General features: G+C 30.4%; 1 protein-coding gene across 2 annotated transcripts; it reads left to right on the top strand.

Moving 5' to 3' along the window:
• The first annotated feature begins 7,017 nt into the window (after positions 1-7,017).
• Positions 7,018-9,105, top strand: LOC139850628 (ubiquitin-conjugating enzyme E2 28-like). 2 transcript variants are annotated; one of them, XM_071840181.1, is made up of 5 exons: positions 7,018-7,093; positions 7,208-7,287; positions 8,153-8,280; positions 8,565-8,669; positions 8,778-9,105. In XM_071840181.1, exons 2-5 carry the CDS (start codon positions 7,218-7,220, stop codon positions 8,919-8,921), a joined length of 447 nt encoding a protein of 148 aa, XP_071696282.1. In that variant the 5' UTR covers positions 7,018-7,093; positions 7,208-7,217; the 3' UTR covers positions 8,922-9,105. The 2 variants fall into 2 exon arrangements, with proteins under 2 accessions (XP_071696282.1, XP_071696283.1); XM_071840182.1 differs by having other exon boundaries at positions 7,051-7,093; positions 8,165-8,280.
• The last annotated feature ends 1,607 nt before the right edge of the window (positions 9,106-10,712 follow it).

Raw genomic sequence — 10,712 nt, 5'->3', positions numbered from 1 at the left:
GTTCATCAACTCAAAGTCCTCTAATAAAAGAAGCATGTCATCGTTTACGCTATCCCGCAACTGCTTCCCAAGGAAGCATAAGTTAATTATCAACGCAATAGCGACTATGACCTTATCCTTTTCAGTTCCTTTCAACTCATCTTTAAAAAAGGCGTCGTGAAACTCCGAAAAATGACGTTGACCACTATGTGGTTTAATAAAAACATGAGATGAAACCGAGTGGTCAAAATCCGACCTCTCTTGACCTATCCAATCTATAAAATATGTAACTGGACCAAACCGCATCCCGGTAACCAAGCAAAACTCACGTCTACCACACCTAATGACATGGTCTCGGGTAACTCGAAACCATAGCTCTTCTGGCTCCTCACATATTTCGCGTCCGTTGATTACAAACTTTTTCGGACGGTCAGTCTGATTCATTAATAAGCAATGTATGTATCCCGGATCATTGTCATCACACTTTATATCTAACCAATGACCGAAACAAGTCTCTCTGAAAATCTTTGTCTGTGCCGGAGTGAGTTTGTTCTTAATCTCCCTTATAAGAGACATCTTGCTTCGAATGGTGACCTTGGCCTCGAACCAAACCTGTAATCAGACAATGATAATGTCATTATACATAAATGTTAATATACATACACATACATACAGGTACATACAATTGAAAAGCAAATACACTATATTCGACCTTCGTTTTATTCGACTAAAGTTTTATTCAACTATAGGCGACCCAAAATGGGGTCGACTATAGTGTATTTTTTTGGAAGTCGACCCTTTGAATGGTCGAGTATGCAAGTGATCTTCTGACCTAAGGCATCCCCATAATCATTTACAGGTATATACACTTTAGCAAAAACAATGGGAGAATTGTATATCTATAGTTACATATACATATACATTTACATATACATATACAATTACAGATACCTATCATATACTGACATATACACACACACAAATACATCCATACACACATATATATAAATACAGGGACCCATACATAGATATACATATATACACATATATACACATACAGATAAACTAACATATACATACAACAACGAAATAGGTTTTACCTCAATATCTGTCATCTTTGAAGGGAACTCTTGATTGAATCTAGGGACGAAATAGATACATTGACGATGGAATTAGGGCTTATCTACAAACTATACAAACTATTGAAGTGATCTCTTGATTGAATCTGCAATGAATGAGGGTTGATGAATCAGGTTACGATCTGCAATGTTAGAGTTGAAATTTGAATTTTGTTATCCCAACTCGCTATTTCAGTGTCTTTTTGTATACTCGACCATCATTAAGGTCGCCCGTGTTTTTTGAGGTCGAATATAGTAGTCGACCGATATCCAACAAAAGTCGACCTTGCTAGTTATAAACGGTGGTCGACCACATTTAAATTTGGTGTGGTCGACCAGGTATAGCGGTAGTCGACCCAATGGGTGGTCGACTTAACGGTGTAAATAGACAATTTTTTTCTAAAAGTGTATTTTGGAATAAAACTTTTTAAAAAAGTGTATTTTGGGGAATTTCTCATATTTATAATTTATAATAAGAAAAAAAGTTAAACAATAATAAAGTGAAAAATTATGTGGTTGATTTAATAATAATAATAATAATAATAATAATAATAATAATAATAATAATAATAATAATAGTTGTTAGTTAGTTAGTAAAAACTATGGGATCGATTTATAATGAATGAGAAGTGTAATAGTTAAAGTATAAAATGTGAAAAATATGTAGTAAATTTGTAAAAGCTATAAAGTTAAGTGTTATAAAAGGAGTGATTGAATTGTAAAAATACAAAAAGTTTGAGGGGTATTGTGAAATTATTAAGAGCTAGTGTTCATTTGGTCTATATCATTTAGATATATAGAGTAATTATTATTATTACTAATTTACTAATTACCAATTAGGCAATTACCAATAATAATAGTACTAGTATAAATAGTTGTATGGTGCGTTCATTCGAATGTCCATTAGATGCGGCATTTGTCAAGCAGCAATCGACGACAGTCACGTGCATCAAGTGTGTGAATGAAATGGAGCCTCAGCTCTTTTGACTTTTTTGCACATATCACGTCCATCCACGTTACATTTTTTCTTCAACTAGTGGAGCCCTCGCTTCGCACCGGGGGTTCCGTTTTGAATGCGAGTTAAAAAAAAAAATCTTGATCTATTTTGTAAAAAAAAAAATTTTTCGACATCTAACATTGAAGGGTTGTTCCTTTTGTGAAAGTTGCTTCTTTTAACGTTCGTTTTTTTTTTTAAAGTTAGTTGATGTATTTTGTAAAAAGGAATGTTTTTCGACATCTTTTGGTAGCATTTAAGGGTTGTTCATTTTATGAAAGTTGACTCTTTTATCGTTGATGAAGAAAAAAAAAGTTAGTTATTTTTTTGTAAAAAAGAATTTTTTTCGACATCTTTTGGTAACATTGAAGGGTTGGTTCCTTTACGAAAGTTGCTTATTTTATCGTTGAGGACAAAAAAAAAGTGAAATGACGAAAATACCCCTAGTTACTATTGATGAATAGTAAAACAGTGTTTTGTCTATTAGTTAATATATAATGTATAAATATAATTTATATTTCGTGATATATGTAAATCTAATATTGTGGAGTACATAAGTTTTCTCGTTTTATTTAGCAACAACATTTATGTATACAACGTGACATAATCAGTGGCGAACCTACAATATATCTAGTGGGGTCGCGTAACACTATTAGTTTAAAATTTTTTTATATATAAAATGCTGTAAAATTGTGTAACACACCACTACAGTTATACAAGACCCCATTTATTTATTTGTATAATTTATAGTTTTTTTGTCCATCACTTAGTCTACAATATTGAAGTTTTAATGTTATTTTTAGCTTTGTTCGATATTGAGCATGTGATTATCTATAATAAAAAAAATAACTTGGCAAAAAAGTAAAAAAGCACAATAATGAAAAAAAATTCACTACAAAAACGATAATGCTTTATGCTTTAATACGTAACAAGTTTCAAGTATCGAAATCCATTATCGTATAAGACAAAAACAATTAAGTGAGACTTATGATTACAATTCACATATTGTACCTACATAGTAATTGCCATGGCGAAAATCGTCGTTTTGAGTTTACGCTTACACTACAAACGGCCCCTCAAATTCGCCTCACTTTACACAACGATCCATTAACTTTACACTTTGTCAGGGGTAGAAAGCGTAAATACATAATTTTATTAAAATAAAAGAAACTAATTCCACCCGAATTTTTAACGGGCTCTATCTTCTCACTCGGTACGAGTTAAATTTTTCCGAAATCACCGTTAAACTCGAAAAAATCTAATGAATACAACGGGACTAACTACGCGCGAAACGAACATCGTTAAAAAAACACTAAATATTTCGGGCTATATTTCATCCATATACATACACGTACAACAAACAGCTCAACTTATTAGATATATTAGGTACCAAACAACATATATTCAAATTCGACCGCGCATTGAATACTACTGCAGCAACGCGCGGTCGAATTTTTTTCTAGTCTATATACAAAATTGAATTTATTGTCGATCATTAAGAAAATTCATTCAGTTTATACATAATTTTTTTTTTTAATTATAAGATTTCGAACACATTCTTTTAGTTATATTCTATTGATAACTATGCATTAACTTATAAATCACATCATTCACTACCATTACCTAAAATCATATATATATATATATATATATATATATATATATATATATATATATATATATATATATATATATATATATATATATATATATATATATATATATATATATATATTTAACATAATTTTTTTTAAACATCGTCATAAAAACTACAATTAGAAAAATCCTTTCTTTTATTTAAAATCTTATAGTTTTTTAGTTTTACTTTTGTTGAAAAATATGTAAATGAACACACATATTCCGAAGAGAATTTGTGAATATTTAGAGAGAAATTTGTTCAATTTAATTTATATACTTGTATACACTCGCGACTTGTGGAGTTAATAATTAACAATTATTTTTAATTAAATAATAATAATAATAATAATAATAATAATAATAATAATAATAATAATAATAATAATAATAATAATAATAATTTTTTTACTTATATATAGAAGAGAATAAAGATAATTGAGTTTGTTTTAATTTTATATATATAATAATTAGTCGAGATTTTCATAAATTAATTGTTGAAATTCAAATAAGTTAATCAATATTTAATTTTAATAGAGAGACAATTATAACATCATCATATAAATCAATGATTGAAAATAATATTTATGAAATCATCTAAAGATCAATATTCAATCTTTTGATAAAAGATGACATAATTTTAGTTTTCCTAAAAATTTGAATAAATTAACACGACAAGTGTAACACTAAAAAAAACTTGTTCATTCAACTAAACAAATCAATGTAAATATGAGCCTAGCTCTTTTATTTAAATTTAAAATTTTGCGAACTTTATAAGATTTATATGTTTATGTTTACTTAATCATCTCCATTCATTTTTGCTTATGTAATTTCATTTACAGATTTTTACTGAAGTCCAGTTATATTTTTATATTAGCAAAAAAAAAAATTAGAAAGCTCCATATGTTTTCAAAAGAATTATTAGTTGTAATCTTAAGAGATATGTTTAATTTTTTTTTGCGTACCCATAATATTGGTTAAGAGTAGGGGTGTTCATCGGTTCGGTGTATTCGGTTTTGAAATTTTTTTGGACAAAACCGGAAACCGAACCGAAAACCCTATTCAAAGTTAAAACCAAACCGAACCGAAAACCGAATTCGAATTCGGTTCGGTTTTCGGTTAAAACCGAATATTATGAAAATACTGAGAACGATTGTAGTTTAATTGTGACGTTAGTGATGTCTTAGTTATTTATATCCTAAATTAATGACGTACTATTAATATATAAAGAATTCGATGATTTATTAATATTTACAGCTTAATTTTGACGTTTACTCCTTCAGTAATTAAGAAGAAAAACATAATAATTTGAGTAATATAATTATAATGTGAGATACCAAATCGTCATGTGGGCGAGACCATATTTTATCGATTGGATCTCAAATTATAATGACATTAAAACATAAATATACAAATTAAATATTTAAAAATTTTGATTCGGTTTTGAATTCGGTTTTCGGTTAAACCGAATTCAGAATTTTCAAAACCGAAAACCGAACCGAATATCGAATTCAAATTTGGTTTCGGTTTGACTCGATTCGAAAACCATTTTTAAAATTCGGTTTGATTTTTTTCCGGTTTGATTTCAGTTTGGTTTTCGAGTTCCACGGTTTCAAACCAAATACTGACCACCCCAGTTAAGACGCACTTTTTAGATCAAAATCTTATATCCTTTTTATTTGAAACATTAGCACATATATGAACTACGACTTTCTGATTGAGATCGTTTAATGTACACTCATTATATGCACATACAAAGTCTTTTTTTTTTTTTTTTTTTTTTTTTTTTTTTGATATATTCTCTTATGGGGTGAAATTAGAAAAAGTCCTCTCCGTTTCATAACCATAAATTTAGATAGTACTTTTTCCATCTCTAATTTTAATCGTGAAAAAATTTCATCTCATTATAAAACCGTTCCACATTTCCATTGTTTTCTTAGAAAAGTCAATCACTCCAAGAATATCTGAGCTAAAAATTTGTCACCGCCTAAGTGACAATATGATAAACCACATTGCAGAATCCAAAAATATTTTTCGACGGGGGCAAAATTTTGTTGAATTTTTTTTTTTTTTAAGAAATGTACAAACAACATCAAAATGCTAAAAATATATAATAAACAAATAACACAATAGATTACAAAACCATTAATATTAATAATGTTTCAACATTAACTAATTAATTAACATATGAAAAAGAGAGTTGGTAACGCTTTCAGGTGTAAGTTATTAACAAAAAAAAGCGATGTAGGTCTCAAATTTGCGGCCCTAAAGTAATAGGCAAAAACCTAAACCACGGCGACAACTATCCATCTGTTAATAATATTTTTATAATCAGACACCCTGCACCACTTTTTTTAAAATTACACAAACAAATTTCGTTAAAAATATATAGGTTGTCGGGGTCCGATGACTCCAGTTGCACTATGGCGGATCCTCCCCTGACCACATATATTCATTTTATCTTTACAAGAAATATACATATATTATACAGATACTTACGTGATTAATAATTGTAATGATTTAATAATCTTTATTATTACGTAGTAAGATTTATATTAGGTACGTAATACGATAGATTGTATGCTACAGATACTATTGAATCATGTTTAATATCGAAAAATGTGTATTATAAACTACTCGTATACTACTCCCTATGTTACATTAAAATGAAAAATAAAAAATAAAAATTTACCCCTGCACCACTTTTTTAAAATTACATAAAAAAATTTCGTTAAAAATATATAAGTTGTCGGGGATGAATGACTCCAGTTGCACTATGGTGGATCCTCCCTGACCACATATATTCATTTTATCTTTACAAGAAACATACATATATTATACAGATACTTACGTGATTAATAATTGTAATGATTTAATAATCTTTATTATTAAGATTTATATTAGGTACGTAATACGATAGATTGTATGCTACAGATACTATTGAATCATGTTTAATATCAAAAAATGTGTATTATAAACTACTAGTATACTACTCCGTATGTTACATTAAAATGAAAAAAAAAAAAAAAAAAATTCTATCATATTTATCCCACCTAAATCCATTAATCACATATTCTCTTAAAATACAATTTTTCAATGCATAAAGTACAAAGATTTTAATGCATATTTAGAATATATGTAATTTGTTTATCATGAGGAAATATGAAATGGAAATGTTTCGCAAGTAAATGTTCGATTTTGTTAAAGAGACAATGTGGAAAAGAAAAAAAGAAATAAAAAACTCGTTCATTTACGACACAACGAGTCGGGTCGGGTCAGTATAAAAGGCAAAGAAGAAAATGGGTATAAAGGGGATACCGTATTTTGTTGCGATATTTGAGAAGAAGAGATCGAGAGGATCTTTGAGGTAATCGTCCCCTTTCTCTCTTAATTTTTTTTTTTTAAAGATTACTTATAGATTTGTATATTCATGATCATATATGTATATGTATTTGTGGTCTAAAATAAAATGGAAAATTAGGGTTTGAGCTATGGCTTCGAAGCGGATCTTGAAAGAACTCAAGGATCTTCAAAAAGACCCTCCTACCTCTTGCAGCGCAGGTATCTTTTCATTTTCTTCAATCTTCATCTATCCTTTTTTATCCTTTAATTTGTTTTGTTTTATCGATCTATTTTAATTTTATTTTATTATTTTATTATTATTATTACTCCGTATTATTTAAATGTCTTTCCTTTTCTGCTGACTTACATTCTATTGAATGTTACAAAATTTAGGGGAATTTGAATTGTAGGATTTTTTGTGACTTGTTAGGCAGTTGATATGATCTATGGATTGAATTGATCATTAGGTGAAATGAGTTTATTACTCTAGGTGTTGACTTTTGATTGACTTATAAATTCGGCATCGTTTCGATTGTCAAAATTTTCTCTTAGAAGACGAAAAAACTTGTACATTTTGGAATGATAGATTTGTACTAATGAACAATGTATGGTTGATATTTTTCATAGACTGTCTTCATTTTCTATTAGAGTTATTATGATCTAACATAGTGCAATTTCTTTTAACTGCAAATGAAGAGCAACCAAAAAGTAAAATTAATATACATTATCCTTTTTAAAGAATCTTGACCCACTAAATTGGTAATCTGGTTATTTTTGGAAGGGTAGTTGGTAGATTATGATTGGAAGTAGAATCATTAATCATGAAATAGCAAAATACATAGAAAAGGTGTATTCCATTCATAACCTTTATTGGAAGAATCTTTTAGGTGTTCGCGATTATATACGGTCGTTTTCCCGGCGTCCCTACCAAACCTGTTTATACTACCGTTGTTGACTTGTTGCTATTCTAGATTTGTAGTATACGTGGAATCATATGTTCCCATAAGACAAAACATCATAGTATCACACGCACACGCACACACACACACGCACACTTGGTTTTAAAATGTAAGTGTGATTTTAGGCCCTGTGGCAGAAGACATGTTTCACTGGCAAGCTACAATTATGGGGCCTGCTGACAGCCCTTATTTCGGTGGAGTGTTTCTAGTTACTATCCATTTTCCTCCGGATTATCCATTTAAGCCCCCTAAGGTACTTATTACACAATTGCTTTTCGGGTTTGTACTTTTTGCATAAATCTTACTGTCTTACCGAATATTAACTTCACAACTGATGTCTACTATCCACAAGATACTTCTAGTTTAGATTCTATACAATGCACATTTGTATAACCAACAGTTGGTTACACATTTGTATAATGACTTAAAAAGGAAATTTGAAAGGCATGATGGTATCTTGTATGAAATCCTATGTTCACAACCTCGGATGAACGTGTTTTATGTTCTCTTATAAGTTTTCTTTTGCCTCATATGTAGGTGGCTTTCAGAACGAAGGTATTTCACCCAAACATTAACAGCAATGGCAGCATTTGTCTTGATATTTTGAAGGAACAATGGAGCCCCGCTTTAACAATTTCCAAGGTAAATATTTCGGCATCTAATTTAGTGCAAGAAATTAATGAACTTTAACTAATAATATAGTTTTTCAAAAAAGAGTACGTAAGTCACTTATTATTAATTGCTTATTAGGTCCTGTTGTCGATATGCTCGTTGTTGACGGACCCAAACCCAGACGACCCTCTTGTGCCTGAGATTGCTCACATGTACAAGACGGATAGGAGCAAGTATGAGACAACTGCACGTAGCTGGACCCAAAAGTATGCCATGGGGTAGTTACAACCCACATTTATGTTGTTTTTTTACTTTCCTGAAGAAAAAGTTGTAATGATTAAAAATGTGTGAATTATGATTTTACTGTATTGTACTTTGTAAGATTTGTAAAGTAGGGGTTTAGAAGGAAAAGGTAACGAACATTTTTTCTTATTCTAAGAAAAAAAAATTAATGTTCTTTTATGCATTTTCCTCTTGTTCTATACTTCCTTAAACATGCGGACATGCCTAATACTGCCTGAACCGTGAATGTAGTACAAAGTAGCTAAATATATCTATGTATATTCATCCCTAAATCTTCTATTTTTATTTATAAATGATACGAAAAAATAATAGAAAAAAGGGATTATCACCAAAATACCCTTTTTTTTTTAGCTTGTTGACTGACAGCCCTAAAAAAAAAAAAAGTTCGACAATTTGCCCTCGCAAGGCGCAAGACACCTTGCGTCTTTGCGACCTTGCGTCTTTGCGATCTTGCGACCATGCGACCTTGCGTTACTGACAAACGCAACAAAGAGACTTGCGTCCTTGCGTATTGCGTCTTGCGACTTGCGCCTTTGCGTCTTGCGTCTTATCCCGATAAGATTTTCATGATTTCGTGGATAAGATTTTGTACGATTTTTGTACTATTACGGATAACTTTTTCAATTCATATAAGGTATTAACAGCTCTATTTTCACTTCATTTCCACCATTTCAACATAAATCATATAATTTCAAGCGTCATTAAGGTAACTTTCTTTGTTTTAAATAATGAGTTTTAGTGATAATGAAACCTTTGTTATTCATATATGTTGTGGTGGTTCTTTTCAATTTATTAATAACTTACCTATGTATTTGCCTCTAGATTGTTTTAGAACACGATTAAAACTCCCAGTTGCTCCCCAAAAACTAATTACTCGAAGAATATTGTTAAAAAATGTTCTTAGAAAAATTAATTTGCCACCTAATGCTCCTGTTTCAATGAGATATGTTGTCGATAATCTTGTTTTTGATATTACTGATGATTATGAAGACTTTCGTGATTTTCTACAACATGCAATATCAAATGCTCCTATTAATATTTACATTGTCGACAAAGTTACAATGCATCAACTCCCAGAAAACTTACAGTCAGTGCAAATCCTACCAATACACAATGTCCATCAAAACCTACCAACACACGATGTCCAACAAAACCTACCAACAAACGAGGAGAGCACAAACCTTCAGACACCCAATTTGGAAGAAGCACGACCTGAAGTACCACCTCCAAACACAGAAGAGTTTGATTTCTTCAACTATGGAGTTGAGAACGTATGTAAAATTAAAAAAACAGATCACCCTTTTGAATCAGTTGTCGCGTCTAGTGCTTCGGAGGAAGAAAATGACAGAGAAGATCAAGATGAAGATGAAAATGAAGAAGAGGAAGAAAAAAAGGATGTATTCTGGAATATGCCACTTTTATTGAGTGAGCATGACCAAGAGACTGAATCTACGAGCCAAATAACAACCAGTTATAGAGTATCCGATTTGATTAAAGTTCGACAAACTTTTTTAAACAAGGATGATTTTGTAAACCATCTATACACAAAATGTCTTGAAGAAAACTTTCAAATTAAGCCTGTAAAGTCTGACAAATCTCGATTCTCTGCTAAATGCATGTTGCCAAATTGTGAGTGGAAATGTAGTGCATACAAAATACGCCACACTGACAACTTCATCGTAAAGAAATTGCATGACGTACACACATGCTCACGTACCCAAATTATGGGAAATAATAAACATGCTTCCAAAAAGGTGTTAGGAAGTATTC

Source organism: Rutidosis leptorrhynchoides, chromosome 5 (genome assembly GCF_046630445.1).
Source record: "Rutidosis leptorrhynchoides isolate AG116_Rl617_1_P2 chromosome 5, CSIRO_AGI_Rlap_v1, whole genome shotgun sequence".
Classification (NCBI taxonomy): Eukaryota; Viridiplantae; Streptophyta; class Magnoliopsida; order Asterales; family Asteraceae; genus Rutidosis; species Rutidosis leptorrhynchoides.
This window is presented reverse-complemented; position numbering and strand designations above follow the sequence as displayed.